At 51.5% G+C, this 21,903-nt stretch overlaps 1 protein-coding gene across 2 annotated transcripts in view; it reads right to left on the bottom strand.

Moving 5' to 3' along the window:
• LOC135827538 (uncharacterized) overlaps window positions 1-21,903 on the bottom strand; it is a 41,640-nt gene that overhangs the window by 15,360 nt on the left and 4,377 nt on the right. Inside the window, exons 4-14 of one of the 2 annotated variants that reach the window (XM_065340017.1) lie at window positions 20,051-20,364; window positions 19,506-19,668; window positions 18,937-18,995; window positions 11,148-11,518; window positions 7,382-7,593; window positions 6,868-6,984; window positions 6,079-6,382; window positions 5,368-5,453; window positions 3,875-4,358; window positions 2,624-3,211; window positions 1,451-1,773 (exon numbers count right to left, since the gene is read on the bottom strand). In XM_065340017.1, the coding sequence (XP_065196089.1) occupies window positions 1,451-1,773; window positions 2,624-3,211; window positions 3,875-4,358; window positions 5,368-5,453; window positions 6,079-6,382; window positions 6,868-6,984; window positions 7,382-7,593; window positions 11,148-11,518; window positions 18,937-18,995; window positions 19,506-19,668; window positions 20,051-20,364 (3,021 nt within the window). The remainder of the gene's footprint in view (window positions 1-1,450; window positions 1,774-2,623; window positions 3,212-3,874; window positions 4,359-5,367; window positions 5,454-6,078; window positions 6,383-6,867; window positions 6,985-7,381; window positions 7,594-11,147; window positions 11,519-18,936; window positions 18,996-19,505; window positions 19,669-20,050; window positions 20,365-21,903) is intronic. The other variant, XM_065340018.1, reaches the window with a different exon arrangement.

The following is a 21,903-nucleotide window of genomic DNA, read 5'->3' as shown; positions in this document are numbered from 1 at the left end:
CAAGTCTGTTTTGGAATCAGACGCAAATATCTACAGCTGCTGTCACGGTGATTTCAGCACCTGTACTTGTGAAGTGTGAGAGTGTGTGACGGCGCTAAATCTTCCATTCCAGGTCTCTCTGTCAGCAAAATGTGCAGTTTCCCCGTATGCAATGTATCATGTTCTGTGTAGACGAGAGAGAGAGTGCAGGAGTATTGCAGGGTGTGCAGCTGCTAGTCGCTACTTTCGTCATATGTCTGTGTGTCTGTCTGTGTCTGTGCATGCGTATGTATATGTGCATGTGCGCATCGGCACCAGTTGTTGCTACTGGTGGTGGGCTGTGGTTTGGGGATACAATGGGCTTTTAACCACCCAGCCCGACTGTGGCGTTTAACAGCCACCCGCACTTTCCCAACAACACACCATCACAATCGTAGAGTTGTAGCACAAACACACTACAAGTACACTTCTTGTTTGTGCAGACCTAATGTCCTAAGCCAGCGCATGGAGGGTGTAGCATGAGGGGGTGAGGCGGCGTGGGAACATTCAACACTGGACAGATCAATGATAACGACGACGGATGGTAGAAAAACGGAAAAAAACACTAGCAGAAACCCCGCTAGTAGAGAACAAACTGGCGAGTCCGACAATACACACACACACACACGCGAGTGCGCGCACGAGCAGCTGATATCAACACCAGGCCATAATGCCCAGAAATCATGCTATCCACGTTCGGAGAACGGTAAGTTTAGTTCTGGGGTCACCAGGGTTTTATTTCCTCTGCAGTCGCAAAAGAAAAAACAAACAAACCATATGACAACTCGAACAGCACAAGAGAAACAGCCGGTATTCTGACAGATGTCCTAGTATTTTAGGTTCTTCTTTTTATCATATCCGATTCTTTCTTTTTTCTGCACGTAAAACAAAGTGCTTTCTATGATGATGTCCAGTGATCAATACTGGGTGTTGTCATGGGATACCAGTCACTATGGCTACCGGTACCATGGTAAGCTAGTTGGTTGACGTGGGCGATGGCGGGGTCGACCCAATGGTTATTCAAATACGACTGTTCACACGGCTTGGTGGACGCACACTTGGCGGCAGGGTTTTTCACACGGAGTAGCGTTAATCACGTCATCACACGATCGAGTGACCACCAGGATCAATCACATGACGAGCAGGATCAATCACATGACGGCCAGGATCAATCACGTGACGACCAGGATTAGTCACATGACGAGCAGGATCAATCACATGACGAGCAGATTAGTCACATGACGAGCAGGGTGCATCGTCACTGGTAACTCAAACGATAGGTCACATGACTAGCTACGCCATACATTAGATCATGTGGTTGATCACATGACTGGGTCACATGATACAGACCGATACACAACATCATTAATCACATGACTTGTCATACGAACGATTGTACACATGCACAGCGGGGATTCAAACATCGACCTACTTTCGTCGGCTCGGACGGGCCGGGCGAAACGATGCGGCCACCGGGAGCCTCGTCGTGTGGGCTTGTCGAGGAGGAGGAGGCAGAGGCAGCGGTAGCAGGTACGATGCGGGTGCCCTTGCCAGTCACCGATCCACCGGAGACCATTTCGACGAGGGTCTGCGTCTTGCCAGAGCCGGCGTTCCGGGACTGTGCTGGCATTGCTGCTGCTGCTGCTGCTGGTGTTGCCGGTGCTGCTGCTGCTAACGATGATGAAGTAGGAGTTGCCGAGGAGACAGCTCCTGCCGAGGCAAGTGGTGTTGACGAGGGTGGTCGCACTGCGTCGCCTGCATTACAACAAGACAGCGCATGCCAAGTTTCGTTTAGCAGCATGTAGTGCATCTAGAAATAGGGCGATGATTATGTGCAGTCAAATGTGTGTGTGTGTGTGGGGGGGGGGGGGGGGGGGTACGTGTGTGAGTGCGTGTGTGTATGCATGGGTGGGTGGGGGAGGAATCTGTGTGTGTCCGTGTCTGTGTCTGTGCATGCACACACATACACATCGTGAGTGTAGGTATGAATGTCAGTGTGTGTGTGTGTATGTGTATGTGTGTGTGTGTGTGTGTGTGTGTGTGTGTGTGTGTGTGTATGTGTATGTGTGTGTGTGTGTGTGTGTGTGTGTGTGTGTGTGTGTGTATGTGTGTGTGTGTGTGTGTGTGTGTGTGTGTGTGTGTGTGTGTGTATGTGTATGTGTGTGTGTGTGTGTGTGTTTGTGTATGTGTGTGTGTGTGTGTGTGTGTGTGTGTGTGTGTGTGTGTGTGTGTGTGTGTGTGTGTGTGTGTGTGTGTGTGTGTGTGTGTGTGTGTGTGTGTGTGTGTGTGTGTGTGTGTGTGTGTGTGTGTGTGCTGGCGTATGTGAATTAGTGTATGCGGGACGGGAACTTAAACGCGCGGAGCTATGTACAAAGTACATTCATTGGACAGAAATACCTTTGATTGAACTTGCTGTTGCAGGTCGCCTCACTCACTCACCCACTCATTCCCTCGCCCGTTCACTCACCCACTCATCCACACACTCGTTTACCACACATGCATCACACACACGCACGCACACATGCACGCACACACACACACACGCACACACGCGCGCCCCCGCCCCCCCCCCCCCCCCCACACACACATACACACGCACACCCACCCGACTGCGTGGCGGTATCAGCGTTTCCAGGCACGCTGACATTCTGCAGCAGGGCACTGGACGACTTGGAGTGAGCACTGCGCCATCCGCTCTTTTTCACCGCCGCCGGAGACTTGGCCGCTTGAGCCGCGTCTCCACGACGATTACTCCCGGGTGTATACGACTGAGGAGAATCGTTCGTGTCGTCGGCTGTACCCCCTCCTGCTGTGCTGGCCGCGTTCCGGTTACGTAATGTTTCCAGGAGCGATGAATGTGTCTGATAACCGCGACCGGCAAATACATCGGCCTTGTTGGAACGCTGGCTGCCCTGCCCAGTAGCAGAGTTGCTAGCGTTAATCGCTGCTCGATCTGCATCGACTTCACTCGCATGCGTCGATGCTGCTGTGGTGTACGCGGTCGTCGTGTCCACAACACCAGAGTCAGTGTTTAATTCTGACGACGAGTTCTTCTTGGAAGCGGGGGCGGAGGCAAAGTGTGAAGAGCTGCCTAGCGATGGCGATACAGTCGCGGCTGCAAGCTGCTGTTGCTGCTGCTGTAAGTGCTGCGCTTGCTGTCTGGCGATGGCGGACGGCGGCTCTTTGGGACGAGCTGTGTTGGACACAAGTACAGTACAGTGCACAGGCGTGCAGTGTGTTGACAAGAGGTGTGTATGGCGGCGGTGTGGCTGTTTAACCAGCTAACAAGGGCGTCATGACATGGGTGTTCAAATTATTGTAACGGGCATCCTCACTAGAGAGGTTAAGATGCACTTTATTTCCGACGTGACGCGCAATTTCACGTCAAATTTGGCGTAAAACTCCAAATTTCGACGTGAGCTGCATGTCATTCGCGTTGCTTTTCGACACGTGAGCCAAATAACGCGAGCTGAACTTTCGCGTCGCGTCAGAAGTAACGTGCATCTTATCCTCTCTAGTGTGTACCGAATAGGTCTTGGGACCACTCTGAGGGGTCTATGCTTGTTAAATTGACTCGCCGAGTACCGCGCCTTTGGTGAGAAGAAAGCAAAGGTTAGCCAGTTTATTGTTATAGAAACAGGTGATGAGTCTGTGCCAAGTCCAATTGTATGCATATCCTAGCATACACATGCCCCCCTCCCCCCCCCCCCCACCTGTCACATACACTCCCACCCCCCCCCCCCCCCACCACCACCACCACCAACACACTGTGGCGGCCACCACCACCACCACCACAACACAGCGGCGACGGTCACCTCCACCACCACCACAACAACACATTCCTGCCTGCACTTACTCATCGCGATCTCGCCCTCTATACTACGCTCCCTGGGTGCACCAGACGACGCGGTGGTCATCGCAGTGCTAGTGCCAGTTGCAGAGGCAGCTCTCACACCAGACACACCACCTGCTGCAGCAGCGACGGTAGCAACAGGACGAGACGACGACGACGATGAAGATCCCAGGGCAGCAGCGGCCGTAGCGGCAGAAGCAGCATTGCTCTCACGCACTCCCCCACCGGAAACGCTCGTCCCGTGATCCTGCGACGACGCACTGGCAGTCGAGGCTTTCTTCTCGGTCGTGGCACGCGTCATCACGTTGGGAGAACGCGAGCCGACAATGCCAGAGGAGCGCCGTTCTATCACTAAGTCAATGCTGGGTCGCTGCGAGGCGCCTGCCATGCACTTGCGCAGCGACTCGAAAGCTTCATAGTCTGACAGCGACGACAGGTTCTCCCCGTTGATGCTGACCAGGCGATCACTAGGCTGCAGTCGCCCGTCCTGGATATAAGCATGCGTGCGTGTACAGGATACATACGCAAACAGACAGACAGACACACAGACACACACACGTGCGTACACACAGATATTGGGTGGGTTCTAAAATCCCTCGGAAAAGTTCGAGAACTGTTCTTATTTCCTTTCCACATTAATCATTTTAGGATCCTCTCCAAAACTATCCAAGCTCTCCGAGCGATAGCGGTGGTTGGAACTTGGGAGATTCCTGCGTTTTAAGGGTCAGCGCATGCGAACTACATGTACAGTCAAACCTGTGAAGGCGACCACTCGGATAAGGCGACCACCTGCCCTAGAAGACCACTGAAACCAGGACCCAAGGGATGCTATTTCCAGTCAAACGACCCTGGATAAGGAGACCACCTGGTAACAGAGACCACGTTTTGAAGGTCCCTTGAGTGGTCGTCTTAACAGGTTACACTGTACTGTTTTTTAGACCACGGAGGCTCCACCGCACTCTGCAGCCAATTCATATCACGATCAGCCACCACCACCATACCAAGGTCGTTTACGCTGCAAATTCTATTGAAAAGGAATGAAATCTCCAAAGTTTCGCCCTTGGGGCTTCATCTTGGGCTTCATTATTATTTTACTCCCTGATGAAGCCCAAAGGGCGAAAATTTGGAGATTTCATTTCTTTTGAATAGAATTTGCAGCGTCAACGACCTTGGTGTGGTGGTGGCTGATCATGATACACTGTACTATACTGCTAAAAACCATGTGTTGGCCATGAGCGTACGACATTCCCCCCATCGCATACGCACAGCGCGTACTGCATTCGTGTCACTCAAGACTGGGGCCCCCTTTGGCGCCTTGCATGTGCAAAAGATCTCAGAATTCTTCTAGACCCGTTCTATGGAAAGGACCTGGTTCAGACCCTGAAGCCGCCGATAGAGGGGAGGAGGGGGGGGGGGGGGAGAGAGGGGGGTGCATCACCACAGAGTATACGCGACATGTCAATAAACACCGAGAAACGTTTCAGAGAGCTACCGACCTTGGCCGCGGCCCCACCCGGGAGAACATTCTTGATATAGATGCCATGTCCGACATCTCCTTGTTCGCCAGCTGTCCGTTGTTCACCTACACAAAGAAACAAGCAGGCAGTGAAGCCCATCAACAACTGGTTTTGCACAAGGCTACAAGATCGATAGTGTGGAGCTGGAGAAGACAGAAGTTTGATATAAAAATTGATGAGACCTATCGTCCTATGTTGGTTCAAGTGATCGACTCGAGGCTAGCTTGGGGTACAGCTGGTTGGTTTGAATTCTATGCCCATTGGCCAAGAAAACCGTCCGGAGCGATGTCATCCTGCATATCCCACACACACACTCACACACGAATCCGCGTGCGCGTGCACGTATACATACGGACACACACACACACACACACACACACACACACACACACACAAACATGCCCATCGCTGAAGCAATGATAGCGAACAGCTATGTTAGACATGGCAACTTGTGCTGGGATTACACCATTCTACAGCTTGCACGCCTGATGAATTGACCGCCACTAATTTTAGCCTGGTATCCACCATGCAGCTGATGCACACAAACACACACACACACACACACACACACACACACGCACGCACGCACGCACGCACGCACGCACGCACGCACGCACGCACGCGCACACACACACGATAGTAGCATTCTGGCCCTCGGGATAATTCACACTGCTCTCCGCCAAGACTCACTTGACATTGCTGTTTTGCCTTTCACGCTAATACCAAGACCGGCACTTCCACTTGACGTCAGCGGTATCGTGAACAGCAGCTGCTTTCTGACGGACAAAGGTGTTTGTACAACACCCACGCCACTAGACGCAGCTAGTGCTCTAGATTCTGGCTGCTGCCGGTTTTCGGATTTCGCTTGGCCCGACGGTGGCGCGGGTTTGCTGTCCTTCCCTGGCGACGATGGAGGTGTCTGCGTTGTCGCCTCAATGGCTTTGTGTTCCGTGACGGGTGTCATCGATGTCTGCGATGTGGAACGACTTTGAGTCTAGGAGACAAGCAAAAGGACACCGGGGAGACAATGTTAACAAGCAACACACGTCACACGCAGGCACATGCACATACACACACACATACACACACGCTCACACACACACACACACACACACTTGTACTTGCTCACTGCCGAATCTGGTCACGTGGGTCTCCCCGGGTGAGGGGAGAGAGGAACTCAAAAGGAGTCTTGGAAAGATGACTCAATTGGCTATTGAACCACCCAATGGCTGACACCCCCTGAAATCCCCAAAACTCTGGGTGGACTTAGAAATGATCTCACTTATGGGCTCACCACACCTCAGTAAGTGGGTGAGGACAAGGTGCAGAAAAGAATTGACGGCATCAGGGTATCCGTCCCGGGATCCAACTCACGAACACACACACACACACACACACACACACACACACACACGCGCACACACACACAAAGGCACACACACACAAAGTACACATACAAACACACACATCAAAGAATACCTCGTCATCCACAATTGCCTCCTCTCGCCAGAGAATGAGCGAGACCTTGCCAGATGTGTTCTTCAGCACCTGAACTGCTTCTTTCTGCGTCAGACCTGTCAGTGACGTTCCATTCACCTAGGAAAAACAAAATAAAAACACACACACACAAACACACAACACACAAACACAAACACTTAAACACATAATCACAATAGCGAGAGTTCCCAGATTGCCTAGAGTGCTCAACACCACAAGGATGGAGCACTACCACAAAGGCAGAAGAGAACAGAGACAACCGGCAAGGTCATCGTTGTAACGCTGCGTTTCATGCACATAGCAAAGATAAGGCAACCGTCAAATAACTAAACACACGATCATGTATACAGACAAGTGCACACATGCATGTTTGCACGCACGCACACCCACACACACGCACCCCCTCCACACACACACAACACACACAAAACAATGCGCTCTGGTCCCGAAGCAACGCCGTTCGCGTAGCTTCAAGGACAAAAATACAACCACACACCTCCAGCAGTCTGTCATTGGCTCTGAGGCGTCCATCACGGAACGCCAAACCACCCGGGGTAACAACTTTGATGAACACAGGTCTGTCCTGATCATTGCCGACTGCAACGTCCCGTGACGTCACACTAAAACCGAGACCACCGCTTGCACCCTTCTCAAGGACTATCTCCTGTCTTCGGCCGACCCGACGAGCCGCGGTCGAAGGTAGCGTGTCTGCAACACACGCACGAGCATGTACGCACATACACACACGCACAGACGTGCGTACATGCACGCACACCACACGTACACACACATGCACACACACACACACACACACACACACACACACACACACACACACACACAAGCAAAAGCCAGAAAGAACAGAATGCATAAGGAAAAACCAGAAGCATCGTACCGGGTGGCAATGAATCAAACGTCTCGCCGTTTCTCTCAAACATTGCCCCGAATACATGCGATACATTTCAGTTCAATAATCGGCGAGGAGACAACAATTTTTGTATCGCAACAAGGAGAACTAGCTGAAGTGAAGGCGCTTTATTCAACAATGTCAAGTGATGGACATATTATATTTCATCATTTACGGATTCCCTCGAGGTCATTTCTTTCTGATGGTGATTTATTTCCATTTTATACATTCTGCATGCCTCCATCCATTTGACAGGACCGCCGAAAGCAGTTTTTGATTGGTCCGGTAGTATCACGGCTGTTCATACAGTTTGTGTATGATATGGAGGGTAGTCACATGACTTTCATACAGTTTGTGTATGATATGTAGGGTATACACATGACATTCATACAGTTTGTGTATGATATGTAGGGTATACACATGACTTTCATACAGTTTGTGTATGATATGTAGGGTATACACATGACTTTCATACAGTTTGTGTATGATATGGAGGGTGTATACATGACTTTCATACAGTTTGTGTATGATATGGTGGGTACACACATGACTTTCATACAGTTTGTGTATGATGTGGTGGGTACACAGCTGCTCCCTCCACATTATGAAACATGCGTTGGTGACCAACAAGTTGGTCCGGTGATAACCTGACCAACCGGACCGGTTGCGGCGGGGCCTTCTATTGAAGATGGTCATCACTCCTACATCCCCTGTGTCTTGTTTTGTGTTTGTCTCCACATGTCTCTTTGTAGGGCTGTGTTCCCAATAAAATAAAATAAACTGAGACACTGAGACCTGAGCATTGCCAGCTAGCACCATGATCTATCACACAGCTTGACCGTGAGGGCCCAAGTTTCTCGCTTTCTACAGGTGCTCAGAGTTGGGCCGTGAGCTGAGCGTTTGTCGACTCCCTAATGGGCTACTCAGACTACGGCCAGTGTCACGTCTAAACGTGAATTTCCATGGTGGTGCCGTCGTGTTTCGACTGGCAAGTGCACCGTCGCTGATCAAACACGCCCGTATCGTAGAAACATTGCTGTGGCTGACCGCTTGGCTTAGTCTGAATCGCCTATTACCGGCATCTGCAGTAAAACCTGGTTTAAGCGACCACACCACGGTGCAAGCAAATGTGGTCGTTAAAGCCAGGCGGTCTTTAGAACCAGGTCCCTTAGTGTCTGTGTAGAACTTTCGGTGCATGTAAAACCGGTTGTTAAGAGCAGGTGGTCTTTAGAACCAGGTCCCTCAGTGTCTGTGTAGAACTTTCGGTGCATGTAAAACCGGTTGTTAAGAGCAGGTGGTCTTTAGAACCAGGTCCCACAGTGTCTGTGTAGAACTGTCGGTGCATGGAAAAACGGTGGTTAAGAGCATGTGGTCGCTAAACCCAGAGGTCGCTTACACCAGGTTTACTGTAGTAGTGCAGTCGTGCTCACTGAACGCCGACCTGAAGCGCAAAACTGGCGCCCTGGACCAGTTCAGATTACATCTCTTCACTAAGTGTACGTCCAGCAGCATTCGTACCACTTCCAGGGCGTCAAGGGCCGTGCAAGTTGAGGGCGACAAGTGTGCATTTCGGACCGGATTTTACCGAGCACAACTGCATAGTGTAAGTTAACAAAACTAAAATTAGGCGCATCTTTCTTTTCGGCTATTTTCGGCCCGGGCATTTTTGGCTTTAAAGGGGAAGTATACCCTAAAATCAAATTTTCACCAGTTGTAGTCTTCTGGGTGCTGAGTCGAATGGTCTTGGTCCGAGGAAGCTGCGACGCTCCCTTCCTACTTGAATCCCAATCGAACTCGCGCACTTCCACCGAAACTGGGTGACTGCGCCCTACTAGATGGGGATTTGTATGCAAAATGTCACTAAAAGCGCCATTTCGTTCTTATAAAAGCACGGATGACCGCGATTGGCCCATATGTTGTAGTCTTTTGGACGCTGAGTCGACTGGTTTTGGTCCGAAAAGGCTGCAATGCAGCGTTCCTCCTTTATTCCCAATCGAACATGGTTGAACAAGCGGTCACGTGCTCCTGCGTGCCCAAATCACCTGGTCACCGCGCCAGCAGGCGACAACTTTCACACCAAGGTTCAACTCGAGTTCAACTCGAGTGACAGGACTGCACCCAAAAAAGGTCAAACAGGCTAGTAAGTTGTACCCTGCAGGCACGGTGACCAGCTGACTGGTGTACGCAGGAGCACGTGACCGCTTGTTCAACCATGTTCGATTGGGAATAAAGGAGGAACGCTGCATCGCAGCCTTTTCGGACCAAAACCAGTCGACTCAGCGTCCAAAAGACTACAACATATGGGCCAATCGCGGTCATCCGTGCTTTTATAAGAACGAAATGGCGCTTTTAGTGACATTTTGCATACAAATCCCCATCTAGTAGGGCGCAGTCACCCAGTTTCGGTGGAAGTGCGCGAGTTCGATTGGGATTCAAATAGGAAGGGAGCGTCTCAGCTTCCTCGGACCAAGACCATTCGACTCAGCACCCAGAAGACTACAACTGGTGAAAATTTGATTTTAGGGTATACTTCCCCTTTAAATATGTTGCGGCCGAAATTTTGTTTTGCAAGTTTCAGTGCGCCAGTGTATACAGGCAGCAGCAGTACCGGTGGAATTTGAATGCGGCCGAAATGTGCTTTCGCCCCGGGAGGCCGAAATTTGAAGGCGCCGAAAATTTGTCGACTTACAGTATCGGGGGAATCCCCTCCGAATGCAGAACATACACATGTCTGAAAGTCGGCGAGGAGCCAAGAAATATTATGTACGCTGCACTCAGACCACAAGTTGCAGTCTGGTGTCATGGTACGAGTGCGTACACATTATAACAATCTACAAACAGAAAAGTCGACAGGGAAAACGCATAACACTACAAACTAAGAGCAAAGAATTACAACAGAAAGAGGCCATGAAAGGTCTTTCGCTATTACCGATAGTAGATTAACTAGAGTGTGCAGCTCCGGATCTCTCCTGCACAATCTGCACATACACCCGCCCACGGCGGAGTTTTTTTGTTGTCGTCACATTTTTCCAGAGAAACGCGCATTTTGCCGCAGAGCAGTGTGAGAGCACGTGCCGGGCACGGACCTTGTGATGTAAAGCCCGGCCAAGAGCACGAGGGAAAACTTTCCGAAAGACTCGCAGCGCGTGCGTCGTTGAAAAAATTACGTCAACAAAAAATTACGCCGTGGGCCTACCCATCCGCGAGTTGCACACTCTTGTTTATCTACTCTTGCTAGTACAAAACCGATACATAACAACTGTATATCAGGGGATTTCCCCCTGAATCCAGAGCACACACACACACACACACACACACACAGACGCGCGTTTCTGATATCTTTGCTGACACTTACTGGTAGCCGGTAGCACACCTCGCTGCTGCACTTGCTCAATTGCTGCTGCCGACTCCTGCGTTGCCACGGCTACGTTAGACGTCTGCGACTTTAGCGTGGTCATGGAGACCGACCCGGGCGGCCGCTCGAACACGTCCTCGTTGGCGTGCTCGCTGGCGTGGTGCGAACGCTGCTGTAGCGATGTCGTCGATGAGGTCGCTGTTTGGGATTGTGATGTCGTCGTTGCCGGCGCTGTTGTTGCTTCTGCTGCCTGTGTTGGTGGCGGCGATGGACTGGGACTGTTGGCGGTATCGTCGAACGAGCCCAGAGCACGCGACACCTGCAGCTTCATGTTTCCTTTTCGAACGGCGTCCTGAAACAGCGCCACCGCCCTGGTATGCACGCAAACACACAGATACGCGCGTACACGTACACATATACGGGTACACACGTACACACACACACCATGCGCACACACACAAGCACACATAAACACACACACACACACACCATATACAGGTGTGTAAGCACAATATCGGAATGGTTTACTCTAGTATCTGGCTTGCAAGTGTTGAGTTTTGGAGAGAAAAGAGCAGTACGAGGCATGTGGCCTCTAATTTCCTAATACTTCGTGAAATTCTCCGTAAAATTCACATTTGAAATTGCAATTTGACCAATTAAGCCCAGGATTGAATGGAAGACAATCGCTCTTCCAGGTTCATTACTTTGAATGGAGCTAATAGAGAGGTTCCGGGGTTATCAGTCCTGGATCTAAATCCGTACAGGGGCTACAGATTTGTTCGAGGCGTGCTTCATAAGAGGTTTCGGCACGGAGAAACCGTTTGGTCTGGCTTTCATGCTATGGTGGTGGTGGTGGTGATGGTGGAGGTGGTGGGGGTGGTGGTGGTGGTGGTTGTGGTGGTTGTGGTGGTGGTGGTTGTGGTGGTTGTGGTGGTGGTGGTGGTTGTGGTGGTGGTGGTGGTGGTGGTGGTGGTGGTGGTGGTGGTGGTGGTGGTGCTGGTGGTGGTGGTGATGGTCGTGGTGGTGGTGGTGGTGCTGGTGGTGGTGGTGCTGGTGGTGGTGGTGCTGGTGGTGCTGGTGCTGGTGGTGGTGCTGGTGGTGGTGGTGCTAGTGGTGGTGGTGCTGGTGGTGGTGCTGGTGGTGGTGCTGGTGGTGCTGGTGGTGGTGGTGATGGTGGTGGGTGTGATGGTGGCGGCGCTTGTTGTGGTGGTGGCGGTGGTGATGGTGATGGTGGTGGTTGTGGTGGTGGTGATGGTGGTGGTGGTGATGGTGGTGCCGGTGGTAGCTTACGGACGAACAAGTTACGACGCAGTCTCCAAAGATAGAGGAACACACAATTTAGGGCTGTACATGTACATACACATGCGCATAGCAATGGAGTAGAAGCTGAATCAGCTTTAGGTGAACATCAATCATGGGTACTACGCTGTCGTGTGTTATATCGTAAACGTTATGTTGTACTGCATCGTGTTGTAGTATTGTTGTGTTGCGTGCATCATTTTTGCACGCCATTTTGTTGGTGTACGTGCATATCGCTGTTGGGTGCCGTCTGGAGAGAGTCCGCATTGTTTGTCTTGAGTCATCCGAGTCCAGTTGGCGTTTTGTCGTCTCCTTTCCCCTAAAGCCCTTTTCAAGGCAGTTCTATCACCAACAGCCCTTGTTATCCAGTGTCATTTCAGTTGACCTCTTCCCCTGATTATTAGTAGGGCAGTGTTTTCTCGTAAAAAAACAAATTAAAAAATAAAAAAATAAATAAAAAAGCCCGTGTGTGCAGCGAAGACAAGGCTGAGAGCAGTACAGTGCAGTACAGTACAGTCGGGCGCCGAAGAACAGAGCGCCGAAGAACGACCAGGCTAGTATTTCACCAAGCACATCATACCCCAATGTATACACGGTGACTCAACCGTGCATAGACTGTATGTAACACATGAGAATAAGAACGGTCTAGGCTAGGAGGCTGACCCCCCCCCCCCCCTCCACCCCCCTCCACCCCCTCCACTCTACAGTTTTCAGCGACCGACATCAGTACTGTGGACGTTTATTTAGAGTTATCCTAGTCCAGTTGGCGGTTCGTCGTCTCATGTTTTCCCTAACGCCCTTTTCAAGGCAGTTCGATCGCCTACAGCCAGTATGTGTAGCTAGAAGCAGCTGATAGCAGTGCAGTAAAAACCTGTCAAGAAGACCACTCGGATAAGGTGACCACCTGTCCAAGAAGGCCACTGAGACCAGCACCAAGGGATGCTATTTCCGGTCAAATGACCCTTGATAAGGAGACCACCTGGTAACAGAGACCACATGTTGAAGGTCCCTTGAGCGGTCGCCTTAGACAGGTTTCACTCTACATGTGTGTGGGTTCGGGCCAAGCACAGCACGCTCCGCAGCTGCAATCCTGAAACGTAGCCCACTTTTTCACTCTACATGTGTGCGGGTTCGGGCCAAGCACAGCACGCTCCGCAGCTGCAATCCTGAAACTTAGACCACTTTTTCACTCTACATGTGTGCGGGTTCGGGCCAAGCACAGCACGCTCCGCAGCTGCAATCCTGAAACGTAGACCACTTTTTCACTCTACATGTGTGCGGGTTCGGGCCAAGCACAGCACGCTCTGCAGCTGCAATCCTGAAACGTAGACCACTTTTTCACTCTACATGTGTGCGGGTTCGGGCCAAGCACAGCACGCTCTGCAGCTGCAATCCTGAAACGTAGACCACTTTTTCACTCTACATGTGTGCGGGTTCGGGCCAAGCACAGCACGCTCCGCAGCTGCAATCCTGAAACGTAGACCACTTTTTCACTCTACATGTGTGCGGGTTCGGGCCAAGCACAGCACGCTCCGCAGCTGCAATCCTGAAACGTAGACCACTTTTTCACTCTACATGTGTGCGGGTTCGGGCTGTTTCGGGGTAAACAAGTTAGTTGTTTACGATAGGATTATATTCTCACTTGGCCATTGTAGGCAAATCATAAGAACCCGACATCTAAAGGATCCTGCATGAAAGTAGGCAGCTGCGAGATGTGTATCTCGCGCATGCTCTTGCATGGCTACGTAATGCATTACATCATAATACAACATCCCCTTCGTCATAAAGGAGTTTAACAACCTACATAACATACCGTACGCATATGACGGCGTGTTCACAATATAGAACATAACATCCAACAATAGCTCTATGTACAAGGTAACAATCATGAATGGCACACGACGGCGTGCTAGCAATACAGAGACATAGTATCCAACAATAGCTCTATGTACAATATAACAATGGCACCTCAGCTACTGTGACATAAGCGAACAGGTCCATGAGGCCTCTCTGGCCCTACACATCCAGGATTGACCTGGGTGCGACTGCGCGGCCAGACCGTGTTCGATACAGCTGGGTGGCAGGTTCAGCAGGCTGGCTGACGTCACACGGTGACGGCGGCTGAGACTGGCTAACGTCGCTCCACGGCGACGGCACATCACTCGGCGGCTGAGGGCCTGCGAGACTGGCATCCGGCGGGAAGTGGACCCGCCTCTCTCTGAGGTGGGTACGGTTGCGCCGCACTTCTGTCCCATGGTCAGGCTGCACCATGTATGACCGTGGTCCGTTGACAGACTGGGTTACGATACCAGGTTCCCACAGGTGCGTGGTCGGGCTGCGGATGCCGACGTGCTGACCAGGAACTAGGGGGCGGAGAGACTGCGCTCGCTGGTCATGGTGTACTTTCTGCTGGTCTTGCCGTTCCTCGAGCTTCTGTCGGATGGCCTCGTCCCGAGTGTCGCGCTGGTGTTTGCGAGGCAGGTTGTCCTGTACCTGACGACCGAACAGCATCTCGGCCGGCGACGGTAAGCCCTGGCACACTGGGGTGGCGCGAATGCACAGCAGTGCTAAGTGCGGGTCGGTCCCGCTCTCCCTTGCCTTCTCGAGAGCTCTCTTAGCGATCTTGACTTGCGATTCGATAAACCCGTTACTCTGCGGGTGATGTGGCGACGACGTACTGTGGCGGAATCCATATTCGGCAGCAAACTCCGCGAACAGATGGCTGCTGTATTGCGGCCCGTTGTCCGACTTCAGCACGGCTGGGATGCCGTGCTCACCGAAAATCTCCTTGAGGTGCTGGATGATGGCCCTGCTGGTCGCTTGTCCGGCAGGCAGCTTCCGGGTGATAAAGTACTTGGAGTAGTAGTCGGCGGCAATGAGGTATTCTGACCCGCCGAGGTAGAACAGGTCCGTGCCTAAGGTGTGCCATGCCCTTGGCGGAATATCGGGCTGCACCAGTGGTTCCTTGGCTTGACTGCTCTGGTGGCGCTGGCACGTCGTGCAAGATGAGACAGTTGCTTCGATATCCTTGTTGATGTCCTTCCAGAAGACGGACGTTCTGGCTCGCAGCTTGGTCTTCTCTATGCCTTGGTGGCTGGCGTGCAGCTTGCTGAGGATTTCCCCCCTCATTGGCGGGGGAATCAGGACGCGACTGCTCTTCAGGATGAGACCGTCCTCGGTGCTCATCTCGTCGCGGAAATTCCAGTACGGGAGCAGAATTGCCGGCACCGCGCTCCTCTCTGATGGCCAGCCACTGAAGATCATCTCCTTCAGTGCTGACATCTCGGCGTCTTTAGCCGACTCCTCGCGGATCCTCGTCATCGCTGCATCGCTGAATTGCGGGAACACGGCGTGTACACTGACGTCGAGGTCCTCAATTGGCTCTGTTTCCTCTGGCGACAGTCGGGATAGCGCGTCTGCGATCGGAATGTCCTTTCCGGGGCGGTACTTGATGGTCATGTCGTACGGCTGCAGCTTCAGCAGCATGCGCTGTAGACGCGGCGGGGCTGCGCGGAGGTGCTTGAGCTTGATTGACTCCAGCGGCTTGTGGTCGGATTCTACTGTGAATGACTGACCGAATAGGTAGGTGTGGAATCTTTCACACCCGTATACGACAGCTAAGAGCTCACGCTCAATATTGGCGTAGCGAGACTCCGTCTCGGTAAGCTTCTTGCTGGCGAATGCAACAGGCTTGTCGTCCTGCAGCAGAGTGGCACCGAGACCTTTCATGGAAGCGTCGACTTGTAGTGTCGTTGCCTTGCCTGGGTCAAAGTAACTGAGCGTTACTTCTGTCGAAATGGCGGCCTTGACCTTGTCGAAGGTGCGCTGGTGGCTGTCTGTCCAGGCGAACGGTGTATCTGGCTTGGTCAGCTCACGCAGGTGCGCGGTCAGTGTACTGGCATTCGGTATGAACGGGCTCATGTACGTGACTAGCCCGAGGAACGTCTGGAGCTCGTCCTCGTTCTCGGGGTGCTCCATCTGCTTCAGCGCTGAGACCTTCTTCGGGTCGGGCTGTATTCCGTCAGCGCTGCAGATGATGCCAAAGAACTTGATCTTGTCCTCTTTGATGCGGCATTTGTCTGGGTTCAACTTCAGGCCAGATTGTTCGCAGCGAACCATCATCTGGTGCATGTTGAGATCATGGTCCTCGTCTGACGTCCCGTATGTGACGATGTCGTCTGCGATGCCGGTGACGCCTGAGCACCCTTCGAACGTCTGGTCGATCCTTGCTTGGAAGACATCTTGCGACATCTTGAGGCCGAATGGCATGCGAAGGAATCTGTAGCGCCCGAATGGTGTGTTGAAGGTGGTGAGGTAACTGGATTCGTCGTCGAGCTCCACATTCCAGTACCCACATTTGACGTCGACGATCGAGAACACTTTGGCACCTCTCAACTTCGGGGTGATCTCCTCAATGGTGGAGACCACGTGGTGCTCTCGCAGGATGGCGTGATTGAGGTCCTTGGGGTCTAGGCACAGGCGTAGCTTGCCATTGTCTTTGAGGCGGAACACGAGGCTGTTCACCCACGCTGTTGGTTCGCCTTCCTGGATCTTGGTGATGATGCCGTTCTGGATCATGTCCTCCAGCTCCGTCTTGATCTCGTCTCTCAGTGCGATGGCGTGGAGGTGGCGTGGAGGGTGTACAACCGGGACGACGTTGGGGTCCACCGTGATGTGGTACTTGCCTGGGAATTTCCCAATGCCATCGAAGCACTTCGGGTATTGCTTCATCAGGTCGTCCTTGTCTCGGATGCTCGCTGGCTTCTCCTGGACAGCGCAGTTCAGCGTGACTAACTGCAGGGCTGTCGCTGTCGGGAGGCCGATGATAGCAGTGCCAGGGCAGTCCGTGATGTAGAAGTCAGCGAGTTGACTCTTGCCATCGTAAGAGCACGGAATAGGACGGGTTCCGCATTGCTTTATCTTGGATCCGCCGTACGCTGTGAGGGTGGTACTTGACGGCTTCACGGACGTCGGCTTTGGGTATCCGTTTGGTCCGACGTGCTGGGGAAACATTTGGCAGAACACTCTCAGTGGCAATATATTGCCCTGGGCGCCCGTATCCACCTTGGCTCTCAAGGTGGCCGGTCTGTTGGTGTTGTCCAGGCTGACATTGAGGGTCGCGAACACCTCTCGCTCTAGTGGCGGTTGGTGACGCTCGACGCTGTCGATGATGACGGCGTCGAAATGCAGTGCGTCGAAGCGTCTCCGTGGGCTGGGGCTCCTCTGGGGGTAGCGCTCCCGCGGGCTGGGGCTCCTCTGGCGCCAGCGTCCGCGTTGCTGGCCCCTTCCATGTGCCTCGTCTCTCCCCTGCGAACGGCATACGTTTGCCCAGTGATTCGCCTTCCCGCATTTGTTGCAGGTGGAGCCGTGCGCTGGGCACTTGCTTGGGTGGTGGGTTCGTCCACATTTGCCGCAGTCTGCGTGTCCCACAGATTTGGAAATGGCGTGAACCGTTTCAGGTAGACGGCTGCTGCTGGTGGCGGTGGACAGCTGCTCCATGTGGCGCTGTGTTGCTTCATAAGTACGGGCCTTGTCAAGCGCTTCGTCCAGAGTCAAATCACTACCACCCTCCAGCAGGCGTTCTTGCACTTTCGAGTGCTTCGTCCCCACAATTAGCTGTTCTATCAGGCGATCGTTAGTCTCCTGAGCGTCCCTGAACTTGCACTTGGACGTCTTCTTCTTACACCTCGCAAAGAAATCATCTACAGACTCGTCGGGTTGCTGGCGGTATTTCTGAAGCTCAAACCGAGCCAGTCGTGCATTTACCCGTGGCTGCAAATACTTATTAAATTTCTTGAAGACGGCAGCTACTTTGGATTTGTCGCTTGCATTATCCCACTCGAAACTATTGAAAGCATCAACACCAGTTCTCCCGATCCATAGCATGACATAGGCGACCTTTTCCTTGTCGGACTTGTCGGAAAAGGGCCCTTGGAAAACTATAAGGCAGTATTGTTGGAACCGCTCGAATTCGTCAGGTAAATCTGCGGCTTGCCAATCCATCGACGGCGGGGTAAATCCGGCTGCTTCTGCCATTTTTACCTCTTGCACCGGTGGCGCTACTGCGACAATTCTAGGGCGTTTATTTAGTTTACTTCTGACACCATGTTTCGGGGTAAACAAGTTAGTTGTTTACGATAGGATTATATTCTCACTTGGCCATTGTAGGCAAATCATAAGAACCCGACATCTAAAGGATCCTGCATGAAAGTAGGCAGCTGCGAGATGTGTATCTCGCGCATGCTCTTGCATGGCTACGTAATGCATTACATCATAATACAACACGGGCCAAGCACAGCACGCTCCGCAGCTGCAATCCTGAAACGTAGACCACTTTTTCACTCTACATGTGTGCGGGTTCGGGCCAAGCACAGCACGCTCCGCAGCTGCAATCCTGAAACGAAGATCACTTTTTCACTCTACATGTATGCGGGTTCGGGCCAAGCACAGCACGCTCCGCAGCTGCAATCCTGCAACGTAGATCACTTACTGGTTGTTGGATAGCTCCGTGAGGTCAATTCCGTTCACACAGATGAGCCGATCGGCAATCTGCAACACACGCACAGATTACACACCAGTGTTGATACATCATTCTAGCAAAAACAAAACAAAATCACGGTCCGCGTGAGACTCGAGTTTTCCGCATCCGTAGGAACGCCACCACCCTTCAAGGATCAAGGCGCAGACGCAGCTAGCCAAATATCAGTAGGAAATAATTCACTTGGCGGCTTGTCACTAGGGGTGTGAGCGGGTAGTTGGGTACCCGTGCTACCCGTGAGGTAGACGATGATATTGCTTCGCACCTTAGGAGAGAGCCATGGAAACACACTTGATGACCTGTAAAAGCCAAAGATCTGGATCTGGGCTTCCAAACCAAGCGGACGGTCAAAATTGGGCATACCATGGCTGTTGTCGGCAGCAGAAAGGTGAATGGTCGGCAGGTCGTGACAGGCCTCCAAAATCGGCAGGCTACTGACATGTCGGCAGGTTTGGCAACACAGACACACACACACACACACACACACACACACACACACACACACACAGCAATCTCCTTACCCGGATTAGCCCATTCTCGGCTGCTACACTGCCAGGTAGAATGTCATGTACAAACACACCAATATCACGATCATCCGAAGTCCGATAGCCACGAACAAACACACCGGCTTCGTCCTTGCTACTTCGACATGACAGTTCAATGTCTGCCACCTCCTGACCACTGCTGCGGGAAGGAAAGAACCACACACACATACACACATACACACACACAAACACACACACAGGCACACACATAAATACACACAATTGTACTTGTACTTGCTCACCGCCAAAACAGGTCATGTGGGTCTCCCCGCGAGAGGGAGAGAGACTCGAATGGAATCTTGGAAAGACGACTCAATTGGCTATTGAACCACCCAACGGCAGACACCCGCTGGAATCCCCAAACTCTGGGTGGACTTGGAAAACACCCCACTTATGGGCTCACCACACCTCAGTAAGTGGGTGAGGACAAGGTGCAGAAAAAGGATTGCCAGCATCAGGGTATCTGTTCCGGGATCCAACTGCATTCACCCCCCCCCCCCCCTGCCCCCGGTATTTCTTACGTGGGTATTCGACTGCGCGGCTTCGGAGTGTGCGTCTGTTCAGGCTGTTGCTCGTACTGCTCCTCCGTCCGGTCTAGCTGCTCCGTCTCGTCTAGCCGGGGGTGTGTACGCGACTGAGCTGCGGCGGCGGTCTGTTGCCGCGGTAATGGTGGCCTTTGCGGGTTTTCATGATCATCTGGCTGACTCGGCCACTGCCCATCCGGGTAGTGATGCTGTGAGGCTGGAGCGGCCATCGTCGCCAATGGCGACGAAGACGATGGTTGCTCCGGCTGAGCGCTCACAGCGGACACTGAATGAGCGTCTCTAAGTCGTTGCTGAAGTGCAAAACAGGGTATTAAAGTCAAGAGCAAGGGAGCAATGAGAGAGAGAGAGAGAGAGAGAGATAGATAAAGAGATAGATAGATAGATAGATAGATAGATAGATAGATAGATAGATAGATAGATAGATAGATAGATAGATAGATAGAGAGACTTGGTGCTGAGCCACACGCATACATCCATGTCGACGTCGACAAAGTTATGTCTTCTTCGGCGTGAAGAAACCAAGAATGCTGGCTGTTGTTTTCGTGTCCAACTGCTTTTTCATGAAGCCACACAAGTACAACCAGACAGACAGGCGCCGCAGTGGGTTGGTCAAAGACCATGATTGCGATACGAGAGGTACCTGGTTCAAGTCCTGCCTGGGAGCGGTTTTCCAGCCGTGCTGCTACGCACAGTCAACTGGGAACTTGTGGCCGGGCACAAGGGGTACATGGATGCGGTTAACGGGGTTTCTCGGCACCTGTGCCAGTGGTTGTGAGACGTATCCCCTCTGCCCCCGTCGCTAGGCGCTGCATCTGCCGCTAGGGTTTACCGGGTGTTAGCGGCCGTCGTGAGTTCCCTTCGAGAACGGACACGATATTTTACTTTTCGTTAGTACCGGGTAACATAGTAGTCTATATCATGCACAGGTTAACCCTGCTTGAATACATACACTGATACAGTCAATTTCGCTAATAACGACTGTGGATATAACGACTGTGGATATACTGTAAAAGCCATTATTCTAACGAGGCGCATATACAACGATTTCCCGAAATTGACTAGTTTACGTGTACCAAAGGTAATGATTCTCACTCATTCTCAACGCTCAGTAGGACTGTATACTGTATAACACCTTTATTTCGGTGTAATTTAAATTTCGGTAACTTCGGTACTGGTCCTGGATCACCTAATTTAACATTACACCTAAATTTTCCGAAATACCAAACATATGTATACATCATGAAAATCACTGTCAAAATTAATTAAAAAAATCAACTTGTATACTGGTATAGTACATGTACATACATGTACATAATTATGTGGAGCCTAGCCGGAGATATTGGAGCAAGAGCCGTTTTTTTTTTTTTTTTTTTTTTTTTTTTTTTGGTGCCATGCATACCGAATTTATCCTTACACCCAAAGGTCAGGGGTTGGCTTTTACCGAAATTTTACAACACCGAAAATAAGGTGATATAGAGTATGTATCGATTTCTCTACCTTCATGTTGCCTGACGATTGCGAGAGCATGAAACTTCAAGGCGCAGCAAACAAGCCTTGATTGTCCTTGTTGTTCTGTTCTGTATCGATTTCTGTATAATGATTTCTATTTTAACGACAGATTTCTACTCGTTAACTCGTTAGAGTTAGCACTTCGTTATATATATATATATATATATATATATATATATATATATATATATATATGGTTTTTACAGTAACGACAATTCGCGAATAACGACAGAATTTCCATGCCCAGAGCAAATTCCCATCTACCTGTTAACATATAATGAGACTTCGGGTATAAGGACACTTCGCGAATAAGGACATTT

Source organism: Sycon ciliatum, chromosome 11 (genome assembly GCF_964019385.1).
Source record: "Sycon ciliatum chromosome 11, ocSycCili1.1, whole genome shotgun sequence".
NCBI classification, from domain to species: domain Eukaryota; kingdom Metazoa; phylum Porifera; class Calcarea; order Leucosolenida; family Sycettidae; genus Sycon; species Sycon ciliatum.
Note: the sequence above shows the minus strand (reverse complement) of the source record. Positions and strands in the feature narration are given on the sequence as shown.